The sequence below is a fragment of the Pholis gunnellus genome (assembly GCF_910591455.1).
Source record: "Pholis gunnellus genome assembly, chromosome: 15".
NCBI classification, from domain to species: domain Eukaryota; kingdom Metazoa; phylum Chordata; class Actinopteri; order Perciformes; family Pholidae; genus Pholis; species Pholis gunnellus.
Window position 1 is genome coordinate 21260582 of NC_136542.1, and position 19003 is coordinate 21279584.

The 19003-nt window shown below is 43.7% G+C and overlaps 1 protein-coding gene across 1 annotated transcript; it reads right to left on the minus strand.

Moving 5' to 3' along the window:
• Window positions 1–62: 62 nt before the first annotated feature.
• Window positions 63–18084, minus strand: wdr43 (WD repeat domain 43). The gene is made up of 18 exons (XM_079174089.1): window positions 17860–18084; window positions 16915–17049; window positions 16616–16737; window positions 11232–11352; window positions 10910–11028; window positions 10711–10813; window positions 10481–10545; window positions 9974–10133; window positions 8911–8997; window positions 8693–8818; window positions 7113–7262; window positions 6894–6980; window positions 6767–6798; window positions 6587–6650; window positions 5481–5594; window positions 3338–3407; window positions 1712–1773; window positions 63–1599 (listed from the first exon to the last, which is right to left on the minus strand). The coding sequence occupies exons 1-18, from the start codon at window positions 18064–18066 to the stop codon at window positions 1483–1485; spliced, it is 1941 nt and encodes a 646-aa protein (XP_079030215.1). The 5' UTR covers window positions 18067–18084; the 3' UTR covers window positions 63–1482.
• Window positions 18085–19003: the final 919 nt, after the last annotated feature.

A 19003-nucleotide genomic window follows, 5' to 3' on the forward strand; every position in this document is an offset into this window, starting at 1 on the left:
TTGTTTCAGTAAAAAAGATGGCCACTACATGGTCAAAAAGACAATAAGGTCCAGCTGCTGGTAAGAGAAGAAAACCCCACAGCCAATCATTAGTGACTCTACTGAAAGGAGGCGGGTCTTGGCTTTTAGTCAGACCGAGCAGCAGAAGTACAGCTCAGTAGATACTGGTACCGAAGCTTTAAATCTGCTGGGTTTCTAAGCTGGTTTATATATTATATACACTGAAACAATATACGAGTATCACACAATTTATGGTGTAATATACCGGTTACATTGGGCCTTTGGTTGTAGTGCAGCACATTAACGAGCAGAACTACTTTTATGGCAATATTGGATTTTTACATCAATGCAAACAAGTACCTTTATCAGTATTTAAATGACTGAATTAACAATTCCAGTAGTTCCTCAGTTGACTTTAGGAAAAATAAACCATCCCACATCTATATCACAATGACAAACTGCTGCATGTGAACACTTGAAATATTTATGACCTTAATTTCCCTTTGGCTATTGCTATGCCTACAGGTGAAAGCAGATAACAAGAGAGCATCATGGTGCGTAGCCTTGGTGTGTTCAGCCCCTTAAGACAGTTTTATTTATTTATTCAGCGAGGACTGTTAGTTCTCACCCCATCAAAGAACGCAAGCCATTTTCAAAACCCATTTATTCCCCTATTCGAGCAAAGTTCACATTTTCTTTTTTCTCAGTCGACCCTGAAGAACTCGTTCAAGGCAGTGGACATCGGGCCAGGCCCGGAAATTAAACGCACAAAAAGGAAGTAGGTTAAAAAGAAGGGCAGCAACAAACCTGGAAACAAAAAAACAGCATTCAAGAGACTTTACGGGAGTTCATTTAATCCCAAGCATGTGAGGGGATAGCTGTAGAGGAAGAGCTCATACAAACACTTCACTGTACATACAGATTTCCATTGTTTGGGGACATGATGTATGGTCACCTGGGGGGGGGGGGCTGCATCACAACTCCACACGTGCACTGCGTTTGCGTCTGTGGAGCGGCTCCAGATGGCCTACGGAGTTCTCTCAGAATACAACGATCGCAGACAAGAGTCTCATCTGCGGTTAAGCTTAAACAATATACTCTAATACTATTTATTATTACATAACATAAAACAATTTGGAATGCACACCGCAGTGTAGGCAAACTGGAACGCCATTAAATGATTAAGTAATTTTTCAATGCAAACTGGTCAGGTAGGTAGAGCTGGGATGCAGACTGAACTGACAGCAGAATGTTTTAGCGACTCCGCAAAATGCTGCATCTGTTCCTCAGAAGGGGGGGGGATGACATCATCTCCCTGTTGTGGCAGCTGCCCAGATTTCATCACCATGAGTCCTTTGATTTCTTTTTTGTAAAACCATACTTTGTTCCGATAATAAAATCAAAAGCATGAAAATAAAATGAAAGTATATATAACTCTTTCAGGTCCATTTTACGTGCGATGGGCATTCCTCCCCCTCGTCCTCACTCCTCTTCGCTCTCGTTCCCGCGCTCCATGTCTTCCTCTCCATTCGCTTTGGAATCTGTTCTGCTGTCCGGATCGTCCTTGTCCTCCTCCATCACCTCGTCCTCCTCCCAGTTCTGAGAAGGACCACAACAAGATAAACGGTTACTGGTGTCCCACTTCATCCAACGGTTACGTTTGAGCAGATACTTCTTGAGATCTGTCCGACTGGCCAGTCTCGGGACTTACAGAGTCGTCACCGTCGTCAGGGAGACCTTCGTCACCGGAGGCCTCGTCTTCATCAGATGATTCTGTAAGGGCACACGAGGGGAAACCAAATCCATCAGCATGCATACTTCAAACTGTTCCCACTCCCATCAGTGCTGGTAGGACCTTTCTACCACGAGGAAAAAACAGTGAGGGGAAGAGAGAAGCCTTTCATGCTTTCACTGGTGTGTAAACATCGCGGGAGAGACGGCGCATATTTGCATTTTAACAGCGTAGCGGGGCCACTTGGTTAACACTACAATACCCACTGTGCAGAGCGTCAACGTGGTCGGCTGAGGCTGTTGAAGACCCGTTAGGTCGGCCGGGCGTCTGCGGCAAACGGTGACTTTGATACAGACATTGCTACGTATTATACCACATGGCATAAATGCAAATATGCCTTTGGGGCGAAGCTGTAGACGAGGAAAACAAGGCAGAGGTAATCAAGAAGAGAAAGGCTGTGTGGTGACGTAGCTGATCCGTACAGTACATGGTACACCTCAGCAGCCCATAATACAGCATTAATACTACCAATGCCAGCAATGTTTTAAATTGACTTTAAATCACTCAAAATATCTTTATTTCCAAATAATTTGAATTTTTTGATTCAAATAACCACTATGGATGAGAATAACGTAAAAGGATGACAATTCATTTTTGGATGTTTCCACTGACTTCAGAGCAATTGAAGGATTCAGAAGCCTTGTGTAGCAACTGCTTTTGAAAAAACTAAAACGAGCTGATAAAAAGTTATAGAGTTGCTCCTGTTTTTCCTGCGATCCCATGCCTGATGCCAAACGTATATTTATGTAAAGGAAAGTGTTGCTGCGAGCTGTGAAAAAGCAGCTTTTTATCTCCATCACGCGGAGTGACATTGTCTAGAAGCCTAAATCTAATCCTGTATTGTGACAGACATGTCGGCAGTGTTACCTGAACAGACCAATCAGAGTCATTGTGCATGCTGACCACACTATACTTCACTGCCCTGAACTTCACTCTGAAGCTTCCTGTGTTGGACCCATAATAAGCACAGAGCCACACAGGACTGTTAGCCTCCTGCTCATCAGCTCCCTCACATCCCGGACCACTCACCCGGGGGGAAGGGGGGCAGACTCCAAAACGCTGCTTAATTATTTCATGAAAGCCAATTTTCTACGTGGTTCAATAAAGCGCCTTATACTGTACGGGTAATGAGAAACGAGAGCGAACAGAGTGGGGCATTGTTGTTCCGCTACAAAAAAGAGAGGGGGATCTGAAAGCTGCCGGTCAGGTTGCCAGGCAACAGGAGTCATGTTTGCGTGCGGTGCATCGCCAAGAGTGGCTGCACGACGAGCACCGCTGGCTTCATAGATGTGGGCTGATTCAGTCCTGATGACTCGGTGAACCGGACCGGATCATGATCGCCATTCAAACAGAAATGTGAAACCGTCAGGTCTGGCGGTGAGAGAGGCTCGGTGACCTGCTGCATGCTGAAATGTACAACTGACGAGTTGGGCGCCGAAATAAATCATTTCATTTGAGTTGGCTGGTGCTCACTCAAACTGAACCGTCACTGGGGCTGATGGGTGTGGTTTTATAGAGAAAAGGCCTCAGGACACAAACACTCACCTTCTTCATACACCAGCTTTGCCGTGTGGTCAACGTCCGCAACGCTGTTGCTGCTGTCACTTGTCGCCACCTAGTGGTGAAAGGGGAGAATGTCTTAGAGATGCAATGTGCAGACAGACCACCAGTCTATTTTTGGTTTCTTTCATTGTTTTCTTTTTACAAGTCACTTGGTAAATAAAGGCCTCCTCACATTAAAGGCCATGTGATTCGATGCAAAGTTTACCATGTTCTCAAATGGTCGAATGTTGCACTTGTGCTATTTAAATGCTCGGCAAATGAGTGCATGTTCTCTTCTGTCCTGCTGCTGCACATCCAATCAGGCACTCTATGTCTCTGCCACACCTTCACTGGATGAGGCGTGTCGGAGTGCAAAGGATGAATACAGATCCTTTGAGGGCACGCCGCTGCTAGAGGCCTGCAACGGTGACTTCACTGGCGCAAATGGTCATTTCTATGATTTCCACCAGAAAGCGCGTCTGTTCACCAGCAGAGCGCCCGCTGACTACCTCCTCCTCCAAATGCAAAGTTGACAGCTGCCGACCTTGTGAAGTGATAACGGCCTCCGTGGGTCCTTGTCCTCGTGTAATCTGTGGACACATCTGTGTCTGAAGTTATTGTGATGCCCATGTCAGGGACGGAGCTACAACTGTTTGGTAGAATCTCTGTCCGCTTACATGAACGGATCGTTCCATCCGAGGCGACGGGGGAAATAACTTTCTACACACGCTAACAAGTTGCTTTTTTTTTGGAACGGACAAATTTGTCCATGTGGGACAGATGTCTAACCCAAAGGTTAAAAATAAATAAGAGCCGAATAACCACACTTGAATGAAATACACCCTGTGCAGCTAGTGGAGACGTGTTCATACATAAAGGGAAGAGGACACTGGATTTTCCCGTCAGGGCCAGCGAGAATAATGATAGCAGTTTGTTTAACGGCTCAATCTTTGAACTCCTCACATTTGTCAGCATTATAAAGACTCTCAGGCAGCAGCGGAATTGCACCGAACTGCTCATTGCACTCAAATTAAAGCAGAGACGATTAATCAAATTACATGTTCGATTGCGACTCCCAGATTAAAACGCAGATAATGGAGATCAAACAGCGATTGTGCTCGTGTCGTGTTCCTGGTGCAGACGGACGCTTCCTGGGGGCTCGCCGACCAGCGAGTCTCGTTTACCATGCTTTGTGGGTGCGACCTTTTTGCCGCGTCATCATATCTACCCAACCAACTTGTTAAAGACTTAACTTGTTTACAAAAAGTTCTTCAGGATCGAGCCCTTTCATTTTTCTACCAGACTGGAACATTTTTAAGACAGGGTAGCCGATCTTCTAAAGTATTTTATATTATTGCTCATTATATTCGGACAGCCATCAATGAATCAAATGCGGTTTCTGTGGCCATCGCAAGACTGTAAAAAGATCGTCCAATCCTAACATTCTGCCTGAATGACAGCTGTGAGCACTAACAGCCATGTTTGCTGTTTTCGTCCATCGTGGTCATTTCTGGGCCGTGTCCTCTCAGCAAACCTAGGGCTGCACGATTATGGCCAAGATCATAATTCCGATTATTTTGATCAATATTGAGATCCTGATTATTCATTAATGACCAGTTACCGGACCGTAGATGCTTGGCGGGGGGTGGGGTGGGGGGTGCTACCCGCAGGAGAGCGACTGTTGCATCGTGTGTGCGGATCGGGGCGGAACACCGCGCGACCATGTAGTGACAGACGTGACATGCTGGCGTGTAAATAGATTAAGCACAAGTACTCGTCCTTCAAGCTCCCGTCTCTCTACTCTTCTTCTACTTCTGCAGGGTGCGCGCATGACACATCCCATCTCGTTCTCCCCCTGGTGGTTGGCTGACTGATATTTGAGGAAGCGCTTGATTTGATATGTAGCAGAGCATTTTAAACGTCAATATCACTGACGATCATGCTCATTTAATTGTGGCAGCCAAAATCGTGATCGCGATTAAAATTCGATCAATTGTGCAGCCCTAAGCAAACCTGTGATATTTTGGAACAGTTTTACACTTTTGAGGGTGCTATAGGGTACATCATCAAGCTGGGTACCTGAGCCATCCCCATCACCCAATTCACACCTTTAAAAAGACTTATTTCTGTACATGGCGACACCTACCTGTGTCGTTAGCAGATACAGTTTCCCATGCAGCTTCGTTAGCTTGTGGAACATCTTCACTCTGCTCTCAATCATGTGATAAAGCACTCCCAGCTGGGTAACCAGGTCTGGCAGCTGTTGGGAGACACAGATGGATCGGTTGGAGGTGAATAAAAAACATTTCAGCAGCAGGAAAACAAACACGGAAGCAGTCGACGATGAGCAGAGGTCGCCTTCCCCATTAAATAATGCTTCGCTGTAATGGAGGGGTGACGAATAGGTGGCCCCAGACACCTGGACCTGAAACCAAATCCTTTTTTACGGTGCACTTCTACTTTAACAGCTTTTACAGCCTTCATGTCACTCGAATGAATTTAAAGCTGCAGGACAATTCTAAATTATTAATTCTAAAATGAATTACATTAAATATTATTTTAAGAGTCATGTTTTTCAAACGCTTTGTCGTGTATTGTCATTTTGAAATCCAGAGTATTTTTAATAATAGTATATCATAATAATCTTTATAATTCATCCAGTTCAATTTAAAATCCAACAGTACATTTTTAGATATTCATTATATCAGTTGAAAGGACCGTTGTTGACTACTACAGACGTTAATACAGCCGTTAGGCTGCTTCAATATACATGGAAGTGAATGATAGCAGAAGTTAGACATTGTGATGTTCCGGACCTTTAAAGAGGAAATTCTCTCCTGTTCTTAGAATGTTAACGGCAAAGCTAACAGCTACGGTATTCTCTTTTTAAGATCAACCTGAGAAGTGTTGCTTCTGAGTATCAGGGCATATGTGATCTGATAAGTCTTTCCAGCATCACTGTGCACATTAAATGGATATCCAGCTGCTGGTTATGGAGATATTTCGATGGACAGTCCAGCAAACGGTAGACGTGAGAGGAAATCGTGTAATCTCTGCTGTGCGGCGGAGATCTAAGCGAGATTAAACGTGAACGTCGGCAAAAAGAGAGGAGACGTGCACAGAGGGATGGCGTGTTTGTGTGATATTTAAAACATGTGCCGTGTGCTGTGCTCGTGGTGAGCATCCGCACAGAAGGCGACGCAAACCGGAGGCTTCATTATCAGCGGTGCGGGCAGAATGATGCAGACTCACCGATGCCAGGTATGATGTGTGGTGCATGAGCACGGCCTTGAGCCACCGCACCATTAAAACGGCCCTGTAGGAAGGAACAAATACATATGACCGACTGTTTGCACCCACGTACTGCTTTTACAAGTTTAACATGAAAAACAAAGCCAGTGCTCGCATTTGATCCGTCAAACTCAGACTTACGTAAAAGGATGCCCTTGGAGCCTCTTCGTGAGCTACATGAGGAGATGAGAGGGTTGATTAGTTAACACAACTTCACTGAGGAACACAGAGGGATGTGCAGCAGTTTGTACATTGCACATCGACTCACCTCTTCCACCAAAGGCAAAACAGCAGGGAGGGGTAACCGGGCAACCGTTTTCTTTATCACCATCTCTTTACGAGTCTGGAAAACTTTCTGTGGGAGAGAAGACAATGTTATTTTACTTTAACTGTGAAATCTGAATGCAAGTGAGCAGAACCTTTGGGCAAAAACAAACCTAGGAAATTCACTTTTTGTGAACACTTCTATTTGGGAGCTCAGACTCACATTGAGGATGCTGGCGTCTTTGCTCTCCAGGCCCTGCAGCAGCAGCACCGCAAAGTTGTCCGTCTGTAAAGAGGCCGTCCCTTTAGGAGCCCCCTTGTCGGCGGACACTGTAGACAGATCGATTTCCCCTAGCCGCTCCGCTATGGACATCTACAGGAGAGCACAGATGTATCAAGTCAACAGGGATTGGCTGAGATGTGTCTGTCTCACCAATACCGCATCACAGAGAACTAATACGACAACAAGCAAAGCCAAAGGGCAACACGACACCGTGCACTACGAGAACTCATTTTAGGGAACAAAAGATGACAGAAGTCAGCGTGTGCAGGTGGTCAATGTGAACCTGATTGATTTACTAAATGAATGTCTAGAACTACTGCAGACATATGCTGCAGTGTGCTTCTGATCACTCATCTATTAAGAACATGTACTGGCCGACATGAATAAATACAACAATACAACACAAACTAAACAAAAAAACAGAACAAATGGCGACACCCACCCAAAAAGATCTCCATATAATACTCTGGGCAACGTTATGATGGAATAACTGTTATTAGAACAGTGTCAAAAGGGAAACATTAACGCCTGAACACTCCATTCTGACCTGAAAAAGACCCGAGTAGGATGGAAACGTAGTCTTTAATTAAAATCCTGGCATAGAGTTTTTATTCCTTATGATATAATAAACCAAATCCTGTAAAAAAATATGATGTGCTCCTCAGTGCTGAGGCTGAGACCAACTGCCACCCTGTGAAACTTTGACTGAACTTCTGCATTGAGGAGAGGTTGTAAAAATATCAATAGCATGTGGAGCCGTGTGCCTTTTTCCTTTCTATGAATTATCAAACCTGCAAAGTCATAAGAGGTGAAAAAGATGACATGCTCCCCGGGAGAGTTTTATTTGAAATATGAGCTTTAAAATGTAGTATTCTGGTGATAAGATAACATTTACTTTGGCTAGTTCGCTTTTTTTTTTTTAAATCAATGTTATTATTAACCTTTATTTAGACAAAGCCCATTGAGACCGAGGTCTCATTTTCAAAAGTTTTAGTCAAATAACATAATAAGATAAAAGAAATAAAAACAAGAGGCAGTAAAGCAGCTGTACTGCTCTCCCTTCACGTCTGTTTAGACCTCTACCTTTATCCAGCTACACTCACTTTCCTCCTAAATCTCTATAATGACGAGCGTTCGATCGACAAAGATCTGGACGTTAGCCTCAACCCAGCAAGTCTGAACTGTAACGGAACTTAAACTTTAACGGAGGGAAATGAAGACGCTGTAGACATCTTAACGCTGATTGGCCGAGACTCGACACATGTTATATTGCGAAGATCACAACATCACCTTTTCTCCTCGCCTCACTCCAATCTGAGAAACACTGGCTGGCCAGTTGACCCTCATGTTCTGTTCATTATTGATGTCCTTGGTTAGGATTTGCAATGCACATCCTGAATCTATGTAAATATGTGCTCACAAAAAATGTAATAAAAATGACGATTATGATCGGTGAGTGTGTGACTCTGGTCTTCATTCAGTGAGCTGCTGCTCGGTGCGTCGTCAGACACTGAACCCACCTCTTTGGTGTCGGTGTCTTTTTTCCTCTTCTCCGATCCCTGCGAGGTTCCCTTGATGGGGGCTTGGTGGCCAGGGAGCCCTGGGACCAACACTCTGCTCTTGGCGTTCACAACAGGGGTTTTCACCTGGAACGCAGAAAGACAAAGTCTCAGGTTTTCATCATTTCCAACATGCTACAGTGGTTCTCTTGACCCAGAGAGCAAGATGAGATTGTTACCTTGGAGACGGCAGTTTCCATGGAAAGGGACAAGCTGGTGTGAACATCCCGCGTCAAACACACGTGTCTCTCTGCTGTGTTGATCTCCTGCACAGATAAGAGGGAGCATTGTGGGTAATTCAAGAGTTCAGTGAACAAGGCTGATAATATCATTACTGTGAAGCTACCAAACCTACTGAACATCTTCATAATTCACTGAGCAAGAACCACGAGTGGACTGTATTTAGGCTGAAAGCAGTCGAAAACAAAACGTCAGCTGACACTTACCATAACATATGCCGTCAAGCATTTAGTATTACTGTATTATTATCCAACAAGTCACAACCGTATATCACTGACTTCCTGGAAAATGTAGGATGATATTATTTTTGTCCAGTTACAGTACAAGAACACACACCAGGATAATCACCTGTGGTATGAAGGAGACATGGAGGAGAAGCGCTATGGTAGAAGCTGTAAACATGCAGGGATGGACGCTAATAGTTTCAATGTCAATATATGTAAAAACAATACAGAAAAGGAAACTTAACTGCGCGATTGATCAAGTGATTAGGAAATAAACAATATCTTAATTCAAATATTTGCTTTGATTAAAAAAAATAATCTCAGAATAAAGCTACTTAGAGCTTCATGATGCACAGGTAATAATGTGCCCTCCAACGTGGCTTCAGACTGATCAACTGATGCAAAAACTACATTTTACAAAATTACATTTGAAAACATCAGAACAACATTATAATTTACCTTCGGCCAAGACTCATTTTCTGAATAGATCTTGGAACCCATAATGTAACTCAACGCCGCCTCCATTAACAGCAGCTTTTAGCTCTGCAGCAGGACTGTGCTGCCCCACCGGCTGCTAAAGCACGAATAGAAAGCACCAACACCTCCCCAAAGACAGCTCCTCATTTTGACTTCACAAATCGGCCGTTCCACGTCCCTGAGAGAGCCCTGATTAAACTTGGAGGCCACCTAGAAGGGATATTTGTCCATGCAAATCTTCACAGTGGTCTAATCTTACTAGTAAACACGCATGCATCGCCACAGCCTCCTGTGTACTCACCACTTTCTCCATCACAGGCTGCAGGTGGTTTCCGTAACCCAGCAGCACTGTCTGCGTACCGACTCTGAGGGCAGCAGCCAGCAGCGGGATCGGCACCGGGGAGTCCTTTGTGTCAGACATCTGCACAGTACACGAGGGGGACAACGGCTTCTTACAGGGCCTGTGGGGACAGATGGGGTCAAAGTTAAGAATCACTGCAGGGAAAGACGTGATCAGTCGCATCTGCTGGCAGTGTAATGTCCCCTAACAGCCATTAGGGGGCAAACACTGAACAAATAAGCAAAATGACTTTCAGCCTCCGTGGAGGCGTTCTGCCTCTCAAAATACAGCTGCTGGGACAGAAGAGCAGCTCGGCTTGAATCAAATCTTTGGTTTTAATCACCTTTATTACCTTATGACTGGAATACAAAACTTCCCATAATTGAGAGAAAGTAATTGCCTTTTCCAAATGTTTCATAAAGTTACCTTACACTGCATCGTACAGTGTGTGGTGCTTTAAGGGCTTACCCATTTAAAAAGTGCTCAAAGAGATGCAGCTGCCCGTCCTTACACACCACCGCCAGCCTCACCGCCTGTGTGAAACAAACATTAGCATGAAGTAAATGGGTTTCATAAAACTGCACCACAGGGAGGAACACTTCAGCAGGAGTGAGAGCTTAAATCCTCATCGTTACGCTCCCCGTAAACAAGATGCGAGTCAGATTAGTGTGATGTTTGGACATTTTGTCTGCTCTGACCTCTTCCTTGCTGTTGGACGCGACGAGGTCGATGTGCTGTGGCTCGTCCGTCAGCGTGAAGGACACCACTGAATTCTTGTCCTTTCCGTCTTCTCGTACTTGCCTGCGGGGGAGACAACTTGCTGTCAGTTCCGTGAAAAATAAGCAGTGGTACAGCAAAGGAACAGGGACAAGCTGCGGGTATTAAGCGGGCACTCACCAGACACTGAGCAGCCGATCGTGTGCGGCGCCGGACAGGAAGTAAAGGCCGTTGCTGTCAGGTGGTCGTGTGGTGGCAAAGCGCAGGGTCGTCACGGCCGTGGAGTGGCCTGTGAACTTCTGCGGGAGGGGATGAGGACAAAACAGCTCAGTTCGGCTGAAAACATCATACCGTATAACCATTGTTGCTCTGCTACAAAAGCGGGACCGGCGGTTTTCACTAGCACTGATCGTGGCTTTTAGCGTACTTACTTGAGCCCCAGAATAGTTGAGCCCCGGTCTAATAAATCCACAAACATGAATAGAAATTAGCCGACACTCACCCTGTAAACCTCCTTGGTGTCCAAGTCCCACATCTTGATAACCTGACCGGCTGAGAGCAGCAGTTTGCCATCAGGGCTCACACACAAACTGGTCACCGCTGCACGGTCCGCCTTCCACTTACTGCGGAGACAAGTAGACACAGTGGATCTACTAACTGCATTTTTATGAGATTGCATTTCTTATTTGTCAACATTGTTCAACGGGATCACGAGTCAGTGACGGATCCAAGTAGCCCTTCAGTCTAGTGGAGTTTTCCATCTCTTTTAGATTCAAGTGACGAGCCCGAGCAGCTACATTCAACAGCATGCCGTTTAACTACTGCACTGCAGCTGATAGCAGTAAGAGATGTGCAAAACACTCTCGCCACTCAGCAGAACCATTTGTGTGGACCACGAAACGGGCTTCAGCGAGGATTCATGGTGACATTACGGCTTGTGATTGTACCCGCAGACAGTGCCGCTGCTAAATCACCGGAGTACACGATGTTTGCGCTGATGATGAATGCATGATGGAGCGCTCGTTGGTGCATTTCAGTGGTTGGGAGTGAAGTGTCCGGTTCTGACGTCTGTCAAACTAATAGTGACGTTTCTACGCGAGGAGAGGCTGAGACAATAAGCAAATAATCTGGCATTTAAAGCAATGACATCGTTGAGGTGCTCTTTAGACACGCCGCTTTCTGAGCGTTCTGCAGGTGGTGGATTGACAGTTGAGCTTTTACAGCGATGACGATGAAAACAGATCTAGTAATAAAAGTTGGTAGTTATTCAGAGCCAAGACATTTTGTTTTTACACTTATCAAACCAGATGTCCCTATGAGAAAGATTAAGTGATCACTCTTGGGACTCTCTTCTTCCCCCTTTGTCCCTTACAGAACTAAAATCCTGTGATGTATTTTCCCCGCTCTACTCGAGCAGACATGGGCAGATTTGCTTGAATGTCGGGCTGCAACTGACAACTATTTTGATAATCGATTTGAATTTACTGTCCCTTCGTTGCCACTAGCGGTGTAACGGACCAGTCGATCCGTCCGTGTGTCCCCCCCCCGCCCTCACGGTTTGGCCCCCATGTGAACCTCGGATTAATTACAGTTTAACGTTAACCATCACAGTGTGAAATAAAGTTTGACTGACTATCATTATCCACCCATGTTCAGTAAAATATGTGATCAAGAGATCATTCGTTCTTTTCTAGTCTCTGATCATGTTACCTTGTAAACAACCAATCTGGGTTTACAATGACAGGAGAGCTGGTAACGTTAGCAGCACCGCTAACGACTTATGTTCACTTACATTACGATACGTTCAGGCTCTGCTCAGTGAAATGGAGTATTGGGTGAAGGTAAATTATAACATCATTCACGTGATCTCACAAAATGTAATTTTTGGAGAGAAACTTAAATAAATCCAGTAGTTTTCACAAGAATATAAAATAGATATTAGAGATGACTTATGACAGATAATACATCATTAAAACTACTAATGACAAGATTTGTTGTAATCCATGAAAATTCAATCTTTTTTCCTTATTTCAATTGTGTTAAGAAGAAAAACATAAAATGCTACTATAACAAAGTAAAAGTATAATATTTAAAAAAATGTGTGATGGTTTACTGAAGGGTTGAAATTATTTTTGGGACGGTGGCAAAATAAATAAATAAACCGGAACAACAAAGAGATCTGTATCTACCAGTATGGATCAGGAATGATCGTCAATTAGTATGTGCGGCATTCAAAAAAACGGGATCAGGGTTCTCTAAATGTTATATTTGCTCCCTTTGTTCTTTGTGCTGATCCGATCTGTAACTCTGATCTGAGCCGTGGGTTTTATGATCCGTTGCACCGCTGGTTGCCACAGCGCATGACACGCATCACAACATAGACAGAGCCGATCAATCTAATTCGCTGCCCACTTTTGTTAGAAATCAATCAGTTGTTGCAGTCCCAGTGAAAGTTAGAGCGACTGTAGCTTCTGTACGGTGAGGATCCCCAGTGAAAGGGAAACATTTGAGCGGTTGAAATTGGCTGGTACTAGCTTACGTAAGCACACTTCATATGTTTCATGGGAAGAAAAGATCATCGGATTTTGATACAAAAATAGAAAGAAAAGATTTTTTTCCATATATTGATGAACAGTAGGGCTGCAACTAAAGATTATTTTAATAATCGATTAATCTGTCGATTATTTGTTCGATTAATCGATGAATCGGCTAAAAAAAACAAAAAAGCATTAATTCCCAACCCTTTATTCAAAAACGGAACTGACATCTTCAGAAAGTGCACAAACGGGTTGCTCCTCGAACATCCCTGAGCTGTTAAAGTAATTAAAAAAAAAAAAAAAAATTGACTAATATCAGGAGTGGGGTTCAGCGGGTTACCCACGCCTCTCAGTGAAGGGTAGACACACGCTGATCCACTCAGTGTGGCGCGCATGCAGCCCCGAACATCTAAGGGCATCACAGACCTGTTATTGCTCAATCTCGTGTGGCTGAACACCACTTGTCCCTCTAAGAACACGGAGCCGCGTAACTAGTTAGCATGCCGGAGTCTCGTTCGTTATCGGAATTAACCAGACAAATTGCTCCACCAATGAAGAACGGCCATGCACCACCTCCCACAGAATGTAGAAAGAGCATCAATCTGTCAATCCTTTCCGTGTCCGGGCCGGGTGAGGTTTCCCCGGCCGTCCCTCTTAATCATGGTCCCAGTTCAGAGAAAAACCCACACAATAGAACCGGAGTCCTATTCCATTATTCCTAGCTGCGGTATTCAGGCGACCGGGCCTGCTTTGAACACTAACATCTCCGTGACTTATTGAGTGGCGTAATAATTGTGAGACACAACGAATCGATAATGAAATTCGTTGCCAACTCTTTTCATAATCGATTTTTATCGATTCGTTGTTGTAGCCCTACTGAATAGGTTAAAACAAATGCCCGTGCATGTGTTCTAAAAGGGTTTTATTTCATCTCAACTGAAGTTTTTCTCATCTGAAACGAGGCTCAAAGGACACAAAGTGTTGTATACTGTACAGCTTGTAAAGCCTCCGGAATAGACTATGAATAAAATTCACTTGATAAAGTTTCAGGTTGGTCTTAAGGCAGCGCAGGGTTTTAGCTGTGCCATTTCTATTTGACACATTAATGATTGCATCAGAGTTCTGTGGACGGCACCTTCATTGCACGCCGCGTTTGTTTTTTGTTGCTTTCATTTCATTAGGTTTTTATTGATTGTTCCTGTGTGTATCAGTGTTTTTGTTTTCGTAGTATAAACTTAATTTCCCTCGGGATAAATAGAATACTGAGAGATACTTTGTTTTAGTATACGACTTTAAAAGACAACTGGTATCACATAAAAACACTGGAACCTGAACGTTACCAACGGAATGAATGAAACTCAGCCGGTACTTTCAAATAATGTTCACACTGACAGGAAGTGAAGACAGCAGAGAAACGGCTGTTATGTTTGTGTTCACCTCAGAAGTCCTGCTATTGATTGGAAAATGAAACAAACTTTTGTTGCTGGTCTGTGTTTGGGATGAACAGAGGTCAACCTCAGTGTTTTGTTAAACTGTATCCAAAAGCAGCTCCAGACCAACATCCCTCTCTCCAGATATCATACCGTGTTGATAGCTCATTGGTTGAGAGGTTCAGGGTTTCGCCACCATTGTATTGGAGGGAGCCCACCCTGTTGATTAGGAGTGCCCCTTTAATGTCGTCAAAAGATTATTAAATGTATTAGTTTTGAGGAAAACCAGTAGAGAGAAAAAGGCAACACATTTAGGAGTGAGCAGCATTGGATGGGTCGGACTCAGACCAGCATGTGATGGATCGACCACATGGTATGTTCCTGAGTTAGAGCAGCATGTCGCAACGTCAGGTAAGTTTGTTCTGAATGTGAGAAACGTTCATGCACGCGCCTCAGTGGAGAAATAAGGAGAAGAAATGGTTCCATGTTATCAAAAAGTAACGGAGTAACCGGCTCCGACTTATTCTTTCACCGGATTCACGGTGGCCAAACTTTTGCAATACATCGCATGGCTTAAGGGCCCACTAAAAACATGACGATTATGTGTGAATATGTAAATAAAGTAGGCTTACGATGTAAATAAGCCTGATGCTGAGATCTATGGTCAAATATTTGTTTGTGCCAAGAATTTCACTAAATCTAGTCGACATTTAGAGTTGTAACTAGAATGTGCATTGTACATACAGTACAGTTAATAAGAAATATGCTCACGTCATTATCTCATTTAAAAACTCCCAGCTGGCCATAGTTTAACCATCCAAGGAGTACAATGACAAATGTGACCAGCAGCAGGTCATGTCATCGCTAATTGATGTTTATTCTAGAAACAGCCAAAAGGACAACTTGTGTTCTCTAAAAGTCTGTACTTGGTGAAGATCATTCCAGATTGAAAACACACGCTACGTAACACAGACAGTTTATGTAGTTTAACCAGAAAAGTATAATAAGAATGTAAAAGAGGCGTTCTATGTTCTTCTCAAAAACAGAGAACACGATTCTTGACACTCAGCTGTTTGAAGTGTGATAAACTGAAAACACACCATTCTTTTCCTTCCCCCATTTCACCTGGCACTGTACTATAGTATGTGTGTGTATATATATATATATAAAAATCTAACAGCATCCCATTTGATTTTAAATATCACAATGTGATTCAATAGAGCAACTGTTTTATGGCTCAGTCAGTTCTGGACAGATCAGGAGGAACTCGCTCATTCTTTCCCACATTGCATTTTTAAAATATGTTATCTTGAAGGCTACATTCGCACTGCAAGCCTCGGTGCTCAATTCGGTCTCATTGTTCAGATCTGATGTGAATCAGGCTCATTTCCAAGTAAGTTATTCACTTACAAGGAATTTGCCTTGGCGTGTGGGGCATACAATGAACATATCAGAAGGAAATACAAATATTAGCAAAGTACTACAAAGTTATGAACATAAATATAGAATAGGAAAAGAAGGGGAAAAGATACTATAAAAAATACAATGACATGGGTGGAGAAATGGCTGCTACGTCTGTAAGGAGGTGTGCAAAGCTGGGCCCACAGGTGGTGGGATTGTGGAGTCAATGGATCGACTTCCACCAGCGCAGGTTTGTGACGAATGTCGATCTAGAACGACGTAACGGTTGCATGAATCCTGATAGGACTTTTCAGACTGTGGTTGCATTGCAAAACAAAAACCAGCCTGTTATCTGATTTAGGATCACATATAAAAGGGGCTCAGATCTGAATTGAAAAAGTTCAGATTCCATGCGATGTGTGCTTTACACACAGTTAACAGAACTGAGCAAGAAAACAAAAAATGTAGATTTGGGTCACTTTGGACTGAAGTGTGCGGTGTAATAAATAGATACTGACCTTCTCGCCTTGCCCGTCTGCAGGTCCCACTCTACGATGTTTGTATCATCTGAGCCGCTGTATAATAGACTGTCTTCAGGGTGCCACTGGACACAATTCACCCCTCCACTGTGGCCTCCATCCTGGAAGAGACAGGACATGATCGTTAGCAGTGGTGAACTATTTATCCTGTCATTCAAAATGGAACACTAATCCAGTACCTTGACAGAAGCTAGTTCTTTCTACATACAAGTTAGTGAAATAAACTTTTCAAGTCGGAAAAAAAGGAAGATACAGGTGAGGATGCAAGTGGGTCTCACCAGGGTGCAGTGCAGTGCTCCCTTTGCTGTACTGTAAATGAGGACACTGCCCGCTGCCGTGCCCATCGCCAACAGGTCTGCCTTCTCCTCCATCTGTCCGGCTTCCGATTTCCTCTTCTTCCTCTGGGGCCCCTCCTGGAAACACAGCACATTGGAGATGTAAAACCCTTAAGATCACCAATAGCATACAAGTAGGACGCACGCTTGGTTCACTTGAAGGCTTTCATCTTTGATCTTATTAAAATCTCAGTTCATTACACCATTGACTGCTAAAAAAAAAAAATGTCTATGATCACTGCTAATGATTGACATTTAATAACTGAGCTTCCTCAGCAACCTTCTGATAAGCTGTATCACATTCCATACGGCATTTAAAAAAGCATAAGTACAATTGAATGTTAAAATTTCTCTCGTAAACCAAACACCATCGACTGGGGCGAAACGGTTTGCAAATCGACATTAGATGGTAAAACTTTTTCTACCTCACCACTCAGAAGTGTCATGGTGGCACGCGCTCCTGAAGCTCTAGTCGGCTAATGCTAACTTAAATAACGACTTTATTTACAGTGCTAGCGAGCTAAATAAAGTCAGAGGTCATTGGACGGATTAGCGTAGCTGCCATACGTATTCTTTAGAGTTAGTTCACTCTGAAACACTGAATTAAGACATTGTCCATGCTTTCTTGTCTACCATGCGGGACTACCATGTGCGTCCTGCGCAGCTGTTGAAAGCTAACGTTAGCTAGCTGCTAACGTGGCTACCCTTCTAACCAAGTCTGTGTCGGACACATAAAAGCGTCCACGGTAGCGCGCGGCCGAAGGTTTCAAGCTTTCCGTGGAATTTCCTTTGAGAGGAGTGACACTTTTCTGGTTTTATTGTGCGCACTTCTGGAGGAAAACTCTCACGAGTAGATTCGCTCGGGCCTCGTAACGCAGCCTCACGTACCTTGACTGTCCGGCATGGTCCCCAGGTTATGCAGATACAAGTCGCACTCAAATGGGCTGATGGCACGTATTCTTGGTGAAGTGTTTTACTATCGGTGTTCCAAATGCGAAGTCTGCCGTCCTGGGCACATAATGCCAAGTACTGTCGTGATTTTGGTGAAAAAACGCAGGGTAGCTGCAGCGAAGAGCTCCCAGTATCGGCCGCCATTTCTGAGCCGCTTCTTGCGTCTGCGTGCGTGGTTTACACCAGACCAACCACGTGTGGACCTCTGCAGACATGCGCACTAGCGCATGGAACGGAGCCCCGCCCCCTGCCAGGCAAACAAGCTTTTTCTTCCTCTTTTGATTTTTATGGCGGTTGGCAAACAGCTTTCGGGTGCATTACCGCCACCCACTAATCTGGAGTGTGGACTTAAGGAAAGTAAATCTCTAATACGAAAACCAAACATAACAATAAAAATAATAATAATTAGTCTTGTTGACTCTAAATATTCCAGAAGAAGTTTCCAACATTTGTCACTAAAGCTTTTCTTTAGTACATTAATTATATTTTCCTCTCCCATCTCTCTTAGACCATTTTTCAAAACTTCTCTCGCTGCCTCGTACCTTTGACAGGACAATAAAACATGGTCCACAGTTTCTTCTTCTTCACAAAATTCACACCTTCCATTATTATGTTTTCTAATAACATAGAGGGAACTGTTAAGAGCAGTATGGCCATTCCTTAGCCTTGTCATAACCCTCTCCTCTTTTCTATTTCGTCCACTAGATCCTGCACTCCCAACCAATGGTTTATTTTTAAACAGATATCTTCCTTTGCTCCCTTTATTCCAGGGGTCTCAAACTCATCTTCACTCTGGGCCACATCAGCATCACAGTCGCCCTCAAAGGGCCGGTTGTAAATGTAAGACTGTGTAGATGTAACTACTCCTAACATATTGGTAAATAACTGTCTCTGCATTTGATTATTGTTTATTCAAGTGTAAAAATATTGTACATGCAGTTATATAAATGTAAAAATATTAAGAAAAAACACATTACTCTATCAAACCTTTAAAGAAAATAGCAATATTTGTTATTACATTAACTTTGTTCAAAGCTTAAAAGCCTGTCAAGGGTGCATTTGCACAAGCACCTGAAGTATT

Coding starts and splice junctions, on each gene's coding strand:
- wdr43 (XM_079174089.1), bottom strand. CDS start 18,066: ATGGCGGCCGATACTGGGAGCTCTTCGCTGCAGCTACCCTGCGTTTTT. Junction 11,353..16,615: donor CAGACGGGCAAGGCGAGAAG/GTCAGTATCTAT, acceptor TTGTCTCCGCAG/TAAGTGGAAGGCGGACCGTG. Junction 6,651..6,766: donor CTCCAAGGGCATCCTTTTAC/GTAAGTCTGAGT, acceptor TCCTTCCTACAG/GGCCGTTTTAATGGTGCGGT.